Source organism: Botryllus schlosseri, chromosome 1 (assembly GCF_051294905.1).
Source record: "Botryllus schlosseri isolate E-star chromosome 1, Bs_hap1, whole genome shotgun sequence".
NCBI lineage: Eukaryota > Metazoa > Chordata > Ascidiacea > Stolidobranchia > Styelidae > Botryllus > Botryllus schlosseri.
The window spans coordinates 21,387,138-21,405,218 of record NC_137236.1 but is presented as its reverse complement, the minus strand read 5'-3'; the positions used below and the strand labels follow the sequence as shown (position 1 = coordinate 21,405,218).

Here is an 18,081-nt window from a genome sequence, read left to right as displayed (position 1 = left end):
GTTACATGACCTGCCTATAGACCAGGGGCGGACAACTTCTCTAGTCGGCGGGCCGGATACAGGAAAATTAACTACTTTGCGGACCGGATTGCAGAATCGATACATTATTCGCCCATTTATCAACATATACAAGGTGTAAATCGTATTTAATGAATGTATTTAAACGACAGCAATGTCACTTCAAAGCCATTCTCGTCGATGATGACGAACACAATGTGGATTCGAGAATAGCATTGTCATACAGGCGCCGCCATGTCTTCTTCTCTCTAATCAATCAACACACGGTGCAATCCGTAATTAAAATTTCAGAGCGTTCGATAAGCCCGGTACCCCAAATTTACCAAGATATCGATTCATCAGGGCTTAGTCGGTGACGAGATAGCGTCGCTGTTCGACTGTGTGGCCTATTTTATCTCGATATTGAATTCATGCTGCCCGCGGCTTCTACGACATTTGAAAAGTGGCCCGCGACCCGTTTTGAGTTGGCGACCCCTGGCATAAGCGGTGTCTTACAAAAGCCTAGAAGTGTGCTGTGCTACAAGACGGCGGTTACTGAATCGAAAATAAGAAATATCGGCCTGGTGTAAATGACCATTGTAGTCGACAAACACCACGATTAGCACAAACGATTTTAGGGTGGAGTACATCGCAATGCCGACAATGCAAGTCTTCCAACTTCGACGAACCTACGCGCAAGCGCCACTCTCGCACGCTGCGCATTGCGCATGCATGTAGATAATAACATACAGTCATTAAAATTTGACGTAGTAAGCAAGTAGTGGGGAATCTCGGCAGATGGAAAACTGTCCGCGGGCCGAACAAAATCCCTTCGCGGCGTATGTTGCCTGCCCCTGCTATATACAGTTAGGTTATTCTAAAATAACCTTTTTTCCGGATTACGGGAATTCACTGATTAAATTGTTAGATTGGCAATAAAAGGCTGTCCACCAAATTTGGCTCAATTTCCATCCAAAATAAAACGACACAGAAGCAATGGAATTTTTCTAATTTATTTTATTTTTTTTTCAATAATTTTACTGTCAACCTTACGAAAATGAAAAGATTTCTACAACAATGTCGCAAAAGAAATTGACGCCGGTGTAGGGTTACCATATTTTGGATTCGGGAAACGAGGACACTTTTCAAAATTTTCAAACTTAGAATACCGGAGGAAAATCTCGAAAAACTGGTAAATTATTTCCGACATCGTGGTCGGTTTACTGAAAAAAAGATCAAATTTCTCGCTAAAAATAAGTCAACTTTCCTGCTTAGCTCTCGAAATAGCCGCCGGAGCGTTACTTCAATGATGAATTACTGTATCTCAGTCCAATTTTGCCTTATATTCCACAATAATTCTAGAAAAAGGGGACAAAATCTCAAAAATGAGGACATTTAGGCGTCTCCGGAGGACAAACAAAACCTGAAGAAGGATGACAAATCATCTTAAAGGAGGACGTATGGTAACCCTACGCCAGTGCAAACAAAGTTATTTGAGAATATAAAGAATAATTCTGAAATCGCCTATCTTCAATGCTATTTTGGAAATCGACCTTCCCAAATGCTAATATATTCGGGGGAGTTTCTGCTCCGCAACTATTGGCGTTGGAGGCCCTGGTTTGCGTTGGGCAGTGGCAATTTCAGACGCATCGGATGTCTATCTGAGATTCTTTTCCCATATATCGATGTGCTAACAGCGTCTTTACAAACAATCCTCGAAAGAAAAACGACCAACGACCAATTCGAGTAATGGAAAGAAAGGAAGCGAGGATGTCTAAAAATGATAGATAGCAAGGGAGCACTGTTACTCGGGATATTGCACTGAGGGTGTGCCAAATTGCTAGGGCGCACTTCATCGTTTTGGCATCCTGGTATCTTTTCACCACATCACATTGTACATTGTGTATTGAACAGGTAAAATTAACAGACACACGATTATGCCAAACTCGAAATTGGGACTCCGTAAATTATGTTATACATCGACGTTGTTTACCACATTTGCTTGGGGTAAACCTGAGCAGTCCAATCGTCACACTAGTGTCCTGGTCAGAACAACTGCTCTAAGAGGTAGACCATGCACTGGATATATTCAAAACGGGAACGGAGACACGAATAGATAAGGTTGAAGACCATTGACCCACACGACTGATATCGAACCAAATGGTACTCGACTGCGACTGCAATAATCTCATAATCTACCTCCGAGAATCTAGTTATGATCATTTAACCGAGTGTGCAATCATTTTAATACATATCACATCATGACATCGTGACATATCATGCAACTTAATATGTGTGTGCAGTGCAGAACCTTATCGATCTATCATGTAAAAATAAGTAGATTTAAATCATGCCGAATGGACAACTAATTGCTGTGTCAATATTTGATGAACCGCATGTCGACAAATAAACAACTCATAATCACATAAGTGGAATTCATTAGTACCAGTCACCAATATTTTTAAATATAATGCTCATGAAACCATATCAATCGTCAATCCATGGTGACGTCAGGACTGAAGATGGATTATGTCATGACTGAACAAAATTATCGTATGTTTTGAATAAGGATTATGTGTTTTAAACATGTGAGTTTTAAATTTATTATAATTTGAATGCAACACTAGTCGCAATTGCTCATGAAGTCTTGATATAATTCGTATTACTATACAGTCGAAAGCCGAATGTAGTCCTCTATATTCTTTGTTGCGATACCCAAGTAACTCAAAATACGGATCAAATCAACTGACATAACCGCCTTATGGAGCGGAGCTGCGGCTACTAGTCCATAAGCAGAATATTCTTTTCAGCCCTGTTGTGGATCGAACCCAAGTCCTACCAACCGACAACAAATGTCCTACTTCTACGCTATGTCTTCGTCTCGTCTCGTCGAATATGAACTGCTAGTGGGCGGAATACCGACGGAATGAGCGTGAGATAGTGGAGGCGATCGATTTAGGAATATTCGGTATTTTGCAATTCTTGGTAATTTGGAGGTTCGCGTACTCGTTCGCAACAGAACTTAGTCGCGAATTTATAGTGTCACAAGTGTACTTGCATTGGTCCTGTCAGGAAGTTTAACCGTACAACGGGTCAATATTCTACTATACAGATATAGGCATCGAATGGAAGGTAAAAGGCACTTTTCAATAGGGCTACCAACTTCTTTCTGAAACTACGGATAAAATAGCTGAAATTCGAAAAAATCGTCCCCGATTTATTCCAATTTCGACAAAGCTGGTAAAAGAAAATAAGCTAATATTATCGGCTGTACTAGTATAGGTATTTGTACATTGTAGGGCCGAGCAGTAGGCCTACTTCGTCAGCCCAATTTCCTAATTTTTGAGGACTCCGCGAGCCGCAACATCAAAAGAGCTATCCAATTACTTTCCGGTAAGCCTTATTTGATGTCATGAAATAGTCCTATTGTAAATGAGCCAATGGCCGATTGACATTTTACTCACATCGTGAAAATGTGATTCATCATTGTAGCAATTCATACCTGGCACTAGGTGAAATTTCGTGTATAAATACCTGAGTAAAATTGTTTTACTTGGTAGAGAGTAAGCATAATTTGTCAAGATTATGAGATAGCCTAAGCGAGTTGACAAATGAAAAACTGTATAGTGTTATAATTTTGCAGCTAGCAGTTATTGACAAGCCACAGCTAGATGTGGAATAGTTTAGATTTTGACATAGATTGATCTGATATCACAGCGTTTTGAGAAATGTAGCCTAATGCAGGCGTCAGATATACTCCTGATAAATTGAGCTCTATAATAAAACCGAGAAAACCATTACCGAGAATTGCCAATGCCAAGAATCCAACTTACTGCGACGGCCATTGACAAGATTTATATCCGATAATCGCCACTGAGTGTGATAACGCAGCGATGCACATACACACGACCTGTACGTATGCATTGCATGCCTGCATTGTATATATTGCATTCTTGGTAATGTTCGTTCACGGTGGTGTCCGTTCTCGGTAATGTCCATTCTCGTTGGTGTCTATTCTCGGTAATGGCATTGTCGGAATTTGTTTTCTCGGTATTGAATGGACACCGATAAATATGCTAGCGAACATCACATAGTCCTAGTAATATTAAAACCGCGTTAGTTTTACCTTCGAATATTGGCACAGATAATTAGCATCATGAATATAATAAATATTGTGTCATAACAGGAGGAATGTACAATCGCCTAACAACCCATCGGTGTTACAGTTGTGAAGCATATACCGCTAAGTTTTATTTTCTTTCTCGTCAAAACATGGGTAAAGGGAGCCAGATGTAACTAACTATCCACCAAGGGTTAACAAAGGCGATTGTGATTAACAAATATCATCCATGGTCATCGAGTCTTATCATTAATAATATTAATATTATTTGTGAAAATGGGACATTCTGGCGCTTGTCACCTTATCGATCTGGTGAGCCACGACAGAAATGTCGTATTACATGTCGCAAATCGTGTACCTGAAAAAAAAAAAAGTTCAAATCAACACATTGCTGGCGAGGACGAACTCAACGAGAGGCGAGATAAGTTCTGACCGTACGAGAAGGTTATATGTGGTGAAATCGTCTTTCCAGTTCAAGCAGATATCAATCAAATATGCTCGGTGCCAATCGTATTTTGGGCATGCGAGGAGGAATTGATCCATATTCTCGGGTACGAGGCATAAGTCAGACAAAGGCGTGTCGCTGCAGACTATTTTAAATAAAGGCCCTTTTAGGCGACAATGGTCGGATCGGAGACGGAATATTATCGTTTCATACAAACGCAATCTTTGCATCGAGGTAAACGTTGTTTGTACCGTTTGATGGAAACGTTTGTAGTGGTTTCCCGTCTCTATTGAACGGTACTCGGTCTGCCACTCAGTACGGACATATTTGCGGAGTCTTATCATCATGAATAGACAATATGACTTAATACCGTGTGGTAGCGACTGCATATGATGTTTGATGAGTAGCTTTCTGATTTTGGAGCAATTTTAAAGTAATTTCTGAAAAAAGATATGTGGTACCTAAATATTAGTAAATACTTGAAAAAACAAAATTACGACGCGGGTCGCACAAGATGGTCTCACGGGCCGCGTGTTTAAGAGCCCTGCTATAAGTCAACATGTGGCTGAAATTTTCAGTCAATGTTTTATTTGGTAACACCTTTTGCGACTCCGCATGTTGGCCGGAACTTCAAAGGTCTTGGTGGGTCGTGTAACCATGAGAAATGACGGTATCACGTTGTTTAAAGACTGTCAATCAGTACTTCCTGTTATCTTGTCACCGATATAATTCAGTGCCTTTCCTAAGCGCTTCTTCGTCGGGAATTCGTTCCTAATATAGGCCTCTTATTAAGAAGCAAATCGTGGTTAGGAAGTGACCATTATGGGCATGTAGCTCAGAATTTCAGCAACCTTTTAACAGTCATGAATAGTGATATCGTGATAGTTGTGTACAGCATTATTGGTTCACTACGTGAATAATAGTTGAGTTGTACGGATCTATATTAACTAAAGTCCTGCCTGAAGGGTGCTCTTGCTTGGCGATAAAATGTCAAATGCAACACTAATTGCTGTATCAATATTTGATAATGGACATATCGACAAGCGAACGAATTCATCACCGCGTAAGTGTAATTAATTAGTACCAGCCGCCTGGTGACTAAAATTATCGTTTGAGTTCAATATTCGACAATTCTCATGTCGGCAAATTAACGAGATTACCATCGGGATTGCTTTATTGACGGAATGAAATAGGTATAGGCGATAAGGAGTGACATGGTTTGCAATGAACCGACTTGAAAGCACATATCAATGACATATTCGGCCCCGGTAAAGCAAAACAAGTATGTTCCTTCCAGATTGCCGTATCATTGATATGAAATTAGTTTCTCGTGTTGACGCCAACATATTATATCGCAAAATGTAATACTACCAGAAAATCATTGTCGAAGAATTTGTAACTGCTACACTGTTAAAAATATTCCATGCCAAATTACTGGTCTGGTCCTGGCAGCAGTTTTACGACTCTGAGATCGGTAAATTTGATAAATATTTTCCCGTAAATAATATTGACCGTAATTTATTTTTACAAAGACTGACTGTTGAAATTTTTACGGAAAATCCCCGCTACCTGGCGTAACGGAAAACGGCTGTAATACCAAGTTACTGGTCGGGTCCAGTGCAGCAGTTTTACACTGATGAGACCAGTAAATTCGAAATCAGTCTCCCCGTAATATGATTTTACATATGCTGACCGAGTGACCGTAGGAAGTTTTACGGAAAATTTCCGTAACTAAAGGTAACAGAAATCTGCTGTAACATCAATATACTCGTCTGGTCCCTTGCAGCAGTTTTACTTTCCTGAGACCAGTAAATTTGAATCAGGTTTATTTGTTGCGGGAACACGTAAAAAAAAAGTAAGTGTGGATAATGACGAAAATCCAGTCTTTCTTGTGAAGATCATCAGTCAGCAACTGCCTGAATGAAGCGGGCTTCATCAAAACTTCAGCAGCAGTTGAAGGACTGTACTTTGGGCCATGCTCTTTTGTCGGTTCTTCTATAATCTGAATATTATGCAGTCATCAACACAGTTACAATTTGGAAACTTTGAGACGCTATAGTATGACATACTGCAACTTTTCATATTCTTGTCAATTTCTCGAATAATGATGGCCTAGGATAGCGGTGTCGAACATAAGGCCCGCAAGCCGCATGCGGCCTGTGAAGCAATTCTGAGTAGTTTGAAAAATCCCTGTATTACCCAGCACATTTTCTAACAAATGTTGAGATATTATTGTAAGAAATACTTCCCGCAAGGCCACAAATATCAAGATCATAGGCCATAAAATAATTATCCGACAGTGGTGTTAAGGTTTTACTCTAGTCATCATCAGGAACAAGTTGGTGATACTGACATCCAATTCCCAAAACTGCACACTGAGTTCGTATTTTTATGAAAAAATGAGCCAAAAAGTAGTTATTTGTGAAGTGAGAAAGAAAATGTTATATGCAGCTCGCATGGAGAATATAATAGTTACAAAATATACAATTCAAATATATTTGGTCGCACTGCTGTATCACTTCTACTCAAAGGCCCCAGACAGACAGAGAAACCCATATGACGAATAATAATGAGCCAAATTCTAACGTCTGCGTTTACAATTAAATCACTTGTGTTCCTCAAAGCACATACGATGAGTTAACGGCAGATTACGAATAAAACAAAGGGAGCATACAAATATGTCAGCTTATTCCGTCGTTAGAGTCATTGTTTTAGCGCTTGAATTCAAACAATCAATCTTTGAATTTTTGCCAAAATTCCGTTGTTTGCGAGTAAAGGTGCTGCTAGAATATATCCATATGATATGATCGTGAATTATCTGTAATATACCAAAATGTATACAGGATTGATAATAAACTATTCAAGCGAAAAGTAAGGGCGGGCGTTTTGATGTAGGCCTACCGTAACATTTTGAAATGATTTGACTGATCCGGCACGCGAGCGGTTTGAAAGTTTGACTCCGCCGGCCAGCGACGCAAGTTGAGTTTGATACCCCTGGCCTAGGACTTCGTACCTGAATCATCTTTTCCAGCGTGATTGCAAACTTTTCTGGCAATGTTCCTTTGCATCGCACGTCCAAAGCATTTCGCACGCACCGTGCTGGAAGGGAGAGGCGAAATGATCCCTTTCTATCACATAAGCATTCGACGTCATGATTCATAATGCCATAACACTTCCATTTTCGTTTAGTTCAATGTCAGAAAATGCAATACATTCTTAAAAGCCATAGCTTCTGATCACCATTAACTGTAACGAAAATACATAGGTCTTCAGAAACAGCTTGGATACTGCTATACCTACAATATCTGCAATTAACACCTGCAATATTCTAAAGCTAAAGTTAAGCAGTGGCTTCGAAACCCTCAATATCTTACAGCAACGCATCTTGTTATTATCCAATACGAAAACATCGCGTCGATATAATAGGCTTACCATATTTTGGAAATCAAAAAAGAGGACACTTTTTCAGAAATTTGCAACATGCAAAACCGGAGTGAAATTCTCAAAAACGGTTAATTTTTCCCACTTTGTGAGCGGTTGACTAAAAAAATAAAAAAAAGGTCATCACTTCTGCTCAGAGCTCAAAATAACGTTTTTTACTCCACATTGCCAGGTTGATGACTAAAAAAAAAAAAAAAAAAAAGGTCTTCATTTCGCTCAGAGCTGAAATCACCGCTTTTTCCTCCGAAATACCCGCCGGAGCTTCACTTCTGCGCTAATTTGCGGCATATCACTCGCAATTTCCTCTATATCTGACCTAAATTTTCCAAAAAGAGGACAAAATCTCAAAAAAGAGGACAAAAGGGCGTCCTCCGAGGACACTTTCAAAAAAGTCAAAAAAGAGGACAAATCCTCTTAAAAGAGGACGTATGGTAAGCCTAATATAATATCTATCTCGGAACATTCAGCCGCACGTGCTCAGGCTCAGATATGTCTGACGTCTGACGCCGCTACGTCTGGAATATGTATGACGTCACAAGGTACTGTTCGCTCGAGCAGCTACGAATTCATGATCAAACAATTCATAAGGCCATTCGCAGGAAAAAGGTAAAGGACGTTTAATACCCTCGTCGCAATAGCGAAGGAGCATGGCGGCTATACAGTATACACCAGCTCCAGTGTTTCGATAGATATATTTAGTTTGCATCATACATTCGTCAAGGAGTCTACAATGGTGACGGAACTGGTCCAACAGATAATTACACAAAAGATCATACCTGCAGCAAAGCTACATAACATACCAAATTCGCTTGGCATGCTACTATTGCTAGACCTTGATGTCTCAAAGCATACTATTTATAAAGTGATATAAACGATGGTATCTGCAATGCCAAAATGTTCGGATACCACTAACCGATTAGCATTCAGCACGGCCATCGATGCGTAATTTGCTTGATGATTGAAACATGATGTAATGACGAAAATCACATATATATGTCCATAAGACCGTAAGCGTGTAAAATGATCGAATTGTAAGTGCAATAGCAATGTTGCAACTAATGATTATCCAGTAAATCGCTTTTACGAATGCAAAAGTAAATCCAGAATACTGATTTTCCAGTAAATTGCTTTTACAAATCCAAAAGTAAATATGAAATACTGGTTATCCCGTAAATTGCTTCTACGAATTTAATTTGTAATTTTTTTACCCTCTAAAAACAAGCATATTTACTTTCGACGTGCCCGTATATTAATTTGACGGGCATTTACCGTTAATATAACTGACGGGACAAATTTACCGGTATAATTTGGGTAAATCTACGAATATTTCTAAGAGTGTATGTAGGCTAAACTTCTGTTTAATCGAATAATTAAGTCATTATGAAAATATTCACAAACCCTTTCGATACCAGTGACATTTGATGACATAGTCTATAATATTAGGAGCACAGAAGTTATTACATTTACAAAGTCGTTTCTTGGTATTACTCTTTTTATGTACGATACCGGCACTGGAGACGTCCAACGACAAAGACTTGTCCCTGGGACTTTCCACAACATGACACTTTATTTCCTGTTATTCTTCGACCACAATCCAGTACCTCCCTATTATTATGTAGTTATCATCAATTCCTCGATTCTTTGATTGGTTGATTAATTCGTTCAATAAGGTATTCTTTCTTCGTCGAAACATTGCAGCAGAATTGAATCAGCTTTGAAACTAATGTGTGGTCTCTAGATGGGTGCTCTACTGTAGTGGTTCTCAAACGCCGGTCCGCCAGATATGTTAAAATTTGGCGCCTGATTGTGGAATGCATGATGTGGGAAGCATCGATAAAATAAATTAAATATCACAAATTAAATTGATTTAAAATTTCGCTAGGTAGGCCTACGTCATTAGCCACATTGTGATGTAGCGTTAGGATAAGTAACATTTGATTTGACCGCCTCCGCTGTGAAAACATGCGAACAATAACGTTGGTCTGACTCATTGATACGCGCCGTTTACATAGTCATTTTTTTCGATAGGCTGTTTTCTTTTCGCCCTGATTATTCGAAATTTCATGCCGGTGACGTCATATTTTGTGAGAAAATTGTTGATATACATACAATGTTCTTTCCAACTAACTAATAGTGTCAGGCAAAAATATTCTAGCTTGTTGCAATAAGAATTTACTTTTCAATTGTATATTAAGGTTCCGTACCCCAAAGTATCTCTTTAAGCTGTTTTATAGATGGCATGGTCTCGCTTTTGCCAGGTCTTGCGTGCGTCGCATTGTATTCGTAGTTTGGTTGTGGTGAGTGAGAAATTAGCAAGGTAGCGGGAAAAATGTTTGAAACGACTTCAAAACGTTATCTCTCTCGAAATTCTCAAATAGTAAAATAATATTAGAGTTAGCATTGTCGGCCAATCCCCGGTATTCGGCATGGGAGGCTGTGATCGACACCTGCTGCCTGACTGGGCAAAGCAACTGTACCTTCACTCGGCAGATAAATTACCGCAAAATTACGTAAATAAAATCAGGAATGCATTTAATTGAAAAAAAACGCAGAATTTCACTCTCTGGTACCATACTTGCTACAAACTGCAGTCGTCATTACATTTGTCGACATTAAATTTTGAGTTTCAATGGTCCGCCAACTATTTTAGAAACTTTTATAGTGCTGCGAGCTCAAAACGGCTGTGACCACCGCTGATTTCCACAAATTATATATAAAGCCATTGCTATAGGAAATGAGAGCTGGAATTTTCGTCAGTCTGTCCAAACCATGTATTCACTTAAATTGCGTATGATCCCGCACAACTCAGCAAATTATTTTCCGTAATAGTATGAGTTTCGATCGCGACTCATGTATCTGGTAAATTACAGCGACACAAAGGTCCTTGAAGCTGCAAGTAAATTAATACTTATATAGCTAAAAACAGTTTCATGCGGTATCAAATCTATTTATAATGTCGTCACATCAGAACATCAGAAGATTGCAATACAGTGAAAAGATAGGAAGCTGTCAAAGCGACTTGGAATGGTCTCTGAAATCAAACATTCACCTGGGCCTACTACAGACGGTAATAAGAAGGGACACCTTATTACATAAAGAATAGGCTACTAGAAAATACAATAAGAGAACCAGCGATAAGGTTGAAGGTGTTGGAAGCCGAGGTGGCAGGATTGTAATGACTCGAGTTAAGATTTTCTGATGACTCGACTTGGCTCGAGACATTTTGTAAAAATACGGACATGACTCGACTCGACTCGAGTAAAAATGTGTATTTACTGGACTTGGACTCGAGTCATTGCGCAAGACTCGACCCAAGCCATATGACTCGAGACTCAGACAGCCAAGACCGACATTTAATTGTAATTTCGAAGAATAGTAATGAAACGACCGTATTGGTATTTCGTCTATTGCAGTGGTTCCCAACCTTTTCGTCTTCATTCCCCACTTCAGATTTCTTCAGAGCCTTCATTCCCCACCAGGACCGTGACAGCAGTTCGTCAGCCCCGCCAAAAAAACGTTGATCTTGCCCCCCCCCCCCCCACTGGGTGATAGACCTAACTCAGCCCCGCTGAGCCTGTACGCTTTTTCCCCGCTACCTAGCAGCTACATTGGGTATACTGTTTAGTTTTCGGTCACCACAAGGCCATTCCTTCTCGGCCAAGGTCTTCTCGCTGCTGATCGTTCTGGCACACTTCTCGTAGTTGCATTGGCATGGCATTGGTGCGTCGTGGCGCAGTAATGGCGGACGCCGAAGTCTCCATTTCTATAAATTCTACGTAGCCTATTTTCGTGGGGGAAGGTTACCGAATAATCAGATATTCAGCAATATTAAATCGCGCACCAAGCGCGAAATTTTTTTGATAAAGTGGCATGAATTTTTAAAAAAATACTTTAATTTATGTTAATTCACGAAATAATGTTGGGCCTCTTCGAGCTCGCCCCCCAATTGGGGGGTTTGGGGTGCGGCAGTTACGGGCCCGCTCCCCACTACCCCGCACTTTTGTCATAAAAAAGCAGCTATCTCCTGGTTTGACTACACAAGACACACAACCACACCAGTATGCAAGACAATCGCCTTTAACTGCAACATAAAACGTGCCAGTAACACTCAGAATTTCGCGATAGCGTTATTTCACGTAAACTAGTCGTGCTGGATACGTTTGTGACGCCACCATTGGCCATCCAGAGTTAAAAATGAGGTTTTGTGAACAACGCGTAATATAATTTTCGATACATACATTCCAGAGCAGTTAATTGCGCATGTGACTCCGTGAATATGTAGGCTGTCCTGTCATATATAATTTTGAACAAATGCGTCTATTCCCCGCCAGAAATCATTGAATTCCCCACCGTTTGGGAACCACTGGTCTATTGATACAAGTACTCGCATATGCGACCAGAAAATGGTTAAAGTGAAGAAAATTAGTATCTTATAATGCTAGACATTTGATATCACAAAACAGAGTTATTATAGTGGATTTAGCAAGACTTTAACTTGAAACTGGACAGTGAACACAATGACTTGGACTCGGACTCGAGTCAAAATACCATGACTAGGACTTGAACCTCTGCTTGATGACTCAGACTCGGACTTGACGGGGTAGTAAATTGAAAATGTCTCGACTTGACTCGAGTCAAAACTATAGAAATGAGATTTACTTGGGACTCGAAGCGTCGTGACTTGGCTACAACCCTGCGAGGTCGATTACATGATATCGTGCTTCAGTAATCCGGAGCGCAGACTAGGAACAGCAACCGCAAATGATGGCTACAAAAAACAGACAAGAAATGTTATCACGAAGAGGTTCTGCCAATATTGTTCATCTATTCTGCTGACGCTTATTGCAAATTATCTGATAAAGGTCATGTGCTCATAGAAAAACAATTTACTATTGAGTATGATGGAAATGTTGACATTAATTGCATGATGAGTAATTAGATCCTCTTTACGAGAGTTAGCAAAAACCTAATTGCCGAATAAGCAATGATGCTGTCGACATTGTGGCTTTGTGTCGAAACACCATGTATATATCAACATTCCTTACCGATGATTCAAATATCCTTTTAAACACCCTCAATATGTACCGTTTGATAACGGCATATTAGTAATAATAATAAGTCTAAACGACGGTTTATTTAGACAGGGCATAGCGAGCATATCATTGTATTCTTCGTCGCATTAGGCGGAATCAATGTATTTAAACACACGTGTGGGATGTTTGATTGGCTACTGAAAATAATAACACTGAAACCGCAATGTCCTCGGACTCACATAAACATAGTGATCATCCGAGCGATATAACAGCAGTAACTACATGTACTAGTTCTACGATATTTTATAGCTCGATATATAAAGAATCCTGCACAAAAAATCCTGACGGGATATATTTCGAATTCCTATGGCAATGTGACGTTACGCGTTGCCATACGCCAGTGGTTCCCAACCTTTTTTCACCCACGTACCATTTCGAGGTTTTATGCAGTGCTCGCGTACCACCTACATAAGTTTCGCGCGCTGAAGGCGGTCAAAAATGTTTCCGTCATTTATGACGTTATAACGACGTATTTGACCTATGCGAGGCGTAAGAGGAAATGCTAATAAACTAGGCATTATCAGCCAGGGTTAATGGGATGCATGAAATTTTTTTCACCACCAGTCACAAGAAGAACAACATGATGAAATAACAGCAAACAACAAACGTCAATTGTTTTTATGCGATGGCTGCATTAGCAAATTTTCCACTAGCTCAGCGGTTCTCGAACTTTTATAGACACGCCCCCCTTTATGATGTGAATAATTTCGCGCCCCCGCTTATCGTCATATCACAAAATACAACTAGAATGCTAGCAATCCCAACGAATAATTTGAAGGCTTGGAAGGTTATGACAGTTGATAAAAGATCTCTTAAATATGCAATTAGAACTACACACAGAGCAGAAACAATGTGATAAGGGTAAATCGCGCATGGGTGCAACTAGTCGGTTTCGTTTCTTCGACTTGATAGTCATCAGAGATAAAAATCCTTGCTCGCGCTCCCACGTAGAAGGGAAAATTAGCAGCTGGGGAATAGCGCGAGAAGTTAGAGTCTAGTGCGAGGAGGCCATGCTAAGCCGGAAGTTTATTGAAGAACAATGTTTGTGTTCAACCCCACCTTAACTAATAACTACCTTCGGTCGAAAAAAAGACAGAATCTACTCGCGTACCACCTGGAAGACCTTCGCGTACCACTAGTGGTACGCGTACCACAGGTTGGGAACCACTGCCATACGCCTATGTTCACTGCGAAGCTTCATAAAAATTCAATCATGAAATATATATGTATAAGGATTGGTGCATTTGAATCGCTTACACCAATTGGTGTACGCGTGAAGTCAAAATTATGTAACGTGAAGTGTCGTTTACCTGATTCGCTACGGTGTAAATTTGGAAAATACACTTATTTATCGACAATTCATTTTTGAAGAAGATGCACTACCACAGAATGGCGAACGATATTTTATCAATGTTTCGAAATCACCAATACACACACATATACCTGGAGATACACTCATTGCTAAGTTTGAAAATTCCCCCCATCTGCTATAGGCCCGCTGTGTTTGACGGATAGGAACACACATTGATTTTGGATTGAACAAACTGAATTAAAGATGCGGCCGGAGTCGGAGCAGTGAGTTTCCAGAAAATCGTTATGCAAAATGACATGGACATGACTTTTCCTAAAACTTTCTGCTGTTTTGAGAATAAACGTATCCGGATTGCTGCATTTTAAAACTTGCATAAGGGCGTGATATGATTACAAGTGTCAAGTGAACTTGCCAAAACAACAGCTACGAATTGTCGCAGAGCTCATGACTCTCGACCGCCATCTTGGAGGTTAGTGATGACAAAATTCATTGGGTATCACGCCTTCGTAAAGAGGGCGTGTCCCTTTGCGACCGGCGGACCAGTATAATGGACCGCGATCGTTCAACAAGGAGGAGTCGGTATTTATTATAAGATAGCTCGACCTGCATTACTTTCTAAACTGTAACAATCGATTACATGGATAGTTTTTATGAATACGCATACATAAGACAATGTACAACCTATTACATCAATGTATATCCTGCTTGAAATGCAGATTGAACACGCAAAAATTTTCCCGCAAAATTGAATTTGATAATGATGTTCGCGTGAATATAAACCATTGTATCTTCGTTCTAGACGTCATATAACCAATTACAGTTATCTTCTATGACTTGTTGTTGGTCATACTATTTTATGAAAGTCCTTATATCGAAGATTAGCACGTAGGGATGTTTCAAATCGACGTGAACGAATACAATACCTTATTTTCGTGAAAATCATGTTGTATAAGAAAGCCGACACCAGACCTAACACTACACAAATAAGCGTGAGAGTTAGTCTATTTTGGTACCAGAGCCAGTAATAACAACATCATATAGGGGTTATATATATCGGTTTAGATGGCACACGAAGTAACTGTTGGATTCCATGAATACTGTTGATCATACATGGAACATTAGCCGTGTAGAATACAGTTCAAATTGATGAGAAATAAAGCAATAATGTATCACATGAAGTGACTTCTCGAGCGTATATGGGCATTGGGCAGTGACGAATGAGCCAAGATGTGTACTTACGAATCCGTTATGCAGTTGCAAGTTACATATAACAAGCCACTGGGGTTGATACCACTTCAATAGCATGGAGATATATAAAATAGTTACTATGTTATGTTAAGCTTACCATATTTTGGAAATCTAAAAAGAGAACACTTTTTTTCGCTCCGAAATACCCGACGGAGCGTCACTTCTCTGCTGATTTACGACATATCACTCCCAATTTGCTCTAAATCTGACCTCAATTTTCAAAAAAGAGGACAAAATCTCAAAAAAGAGGGCAAACGGCCGTCCTCCGAGGACACTTTCAAGAAAGTCAAAAAAGAGGACAAATCCTCTAAAAAGATGATGTATGGTAACCCTATGTGATGTAAAATTGGAAGTGAATTGTATTCCGCGAGATCACGCAATTACGTAATCGATTACTCATCGGCGGCGGCCGCGTGATTCGGCTTATCATGTCTACCTTTCCAAGATCGTAGCGCTGGGCTATGAAGCGCTATAATAGCGTGTAATGCGGGGGTCACCAACTCAAAACGGGTCGTGGGCCACTTTTCAAATTTCGTAGAGGCCGCGGGCTGCATGAATTCGATATCGATGTAAAATAGGAAACCACATTCTACAACTCTACGCCAGTACAACGATAAGCCACCCAACATAGGCGATGGGCATATTTGACCACAAAAGAAATAATATTTCATCGAAGGAATACAAATACAACAAAAATCATTATCACCAATTATATTTTATTTTGAACTGTGAGCTGTGCACGATACCTGGGAACGCTTTTCGGCGATTAAGGAATCGATATTAGGACTAGCGAGATACGTTACTAGCTGAAAGAACATGGTAATGTAAAACTTGATCTGGTGGGGAAGCTCTAAGCCAGTGGTCCTCAAACTTTTTTAGACACACACCACTTTATGATAGTGAAAAATCGTCATATCACAAAATGCAACCAGAATGCTAGCAATCCCAACGGCTAGTTTGATGGTATGAAGGTCATTCATGGATGTTGATAACATAATTCTATAAGATGATTTCCGGACTATACACATAGCAATAACTATGAAATAGATGCGAAATTTTTTTTATTTGAGCGCATCTCCGCCTCCCCTTCAGATGCTTTTGCGCCCCCAGTTTGGGAACCACTGCCCTAAGCCGTTTTCTATGCGTATCGGTCTTGGCAAAGTTTGGGCCGTTACAAGTCAAGACAATATCGCCATTCACATCAGCTGATTCTCCCTCGATGGAATGCTGTTGCCATCACCACAGCCGTTTTAGCTATAATGACGAATAGTGATGTTGGGCACAAGAGAATAGCTTATTTTGAAACAAAAACAACGTGTTGAAATTGTAGTTAATTTCAGAATTACAAATTGGTTTTCTTATCTCAAATCAGGTCGCGGGCCGCAGAATATGACTTGGCGGGCCGCGTGTTGGTGACCCCTGGTGTAATGTCTCGTTGGAACGTAGAGATTCATGCGAAACGCAATCAGGTGGTCATATACCAGGAGAGGGCCTAAGTATGACGTCAGTAGATATAGAAGAACAAAATTGTATTTTATTTTCAAGAAATCGAGAACATTTTCTCGCACACCGCTATTCCCTCTGGTGTCTGAGCCGTAAGAGTAGCTCAGACCGCTAGGCGGCTACTTCAGGTTTACGGCAATATAGTGGGCGCCGATTTAAGCCTGCAATGCTGGAAACGCAAGCGAGCCGTTGTATGCGATCCGAGAACTATATGAACATTGATCATTCACGTCGAACGCGCGTCCTTTCGATTTCACAATTGATTCGTACGCATCAAGCGCCAATACATAGCCTATATATGCAAGTCAACTAGCATATTTCTCGAACTTTCGAACGCAGTAGCATCGCATACGATACGATGTCCCAATATGATATAGTAGAGCCATTTTATGAAATACCCCACAAATCTGTGGACTATGTTGATACCAAACAATTTCTTCACAAATATGTATGTCAAGGTCTCTTATAGCATGGGCTAAAATGTTGAAGTTCAATTCTTGTGGGAAACCCAGAAAAAAACTGGTAAATTTGACAAATTTGAAAAAAAATTGTGAAAAATAAATAACAAATTATAAACATCCTTATCGCCTATAAGTGTCTAAGGATGGGTTTGATAATGGTTTTTCGTGATTCTCATTGATTATATAAATTTACATTTTACTACAGACTGTTTTGTTGAAAATATATGGCACTAACGGCATAGGTATACCTTCAGAAGTACACCGTTCAGTAATTCGATACCGAACGATTCAAAAAATTCCGTATACTGCATTACTGGGTGAACCACACATATTTAGGCTTAAATCAGTACACTAATTCCTTAAATACAGTTCTAAGCCATGCAGCATGGGCTAAAACTGCATTTTGTGTATCTTTCCATTCTGTAAGATGCATACAATTACACCGAAGTAAAAAGCTACTA

The 18,081-nt window shown here is 39.9% G+C and overlaps 1 protein-coding gene and 1 long non-coding RNA gene across 2 annotated transcripts in view; one reads left to right on the top strand and one right to left on the bottom strand.

Annotated features, from left to right (window-relative positions):
- LOC145434526 (uncharacterized) overlaps window positions 1–18,081 on the top strand; it is a 369,322-nt gene that overhangs the window by 221,545 nt on the left and 129,696 nt on the right. The window lies entirely within an intron of this gene.
- Window positions 6,372–8,614, bottom strand: LOC145434500 (uncharacterized). The gene is made up of 2 exons (XM_080311858.1): window positions 7,576–8,614; window positions 6,372–6,564 (listed from the first exon to the last, which is right to left on the bottom strand). The coding sequence occupies exons 1-2, from the start codon at window positions 7,720–7,722 to the stop codon at window positions 6,388–6,390; spliced, it is 324 nt and encodes a 107-aa protein (XP_080167984.1). The 5' UTR covers window positions 7,723–8,614; the 3' UTR covers window positions 6,372–6,387.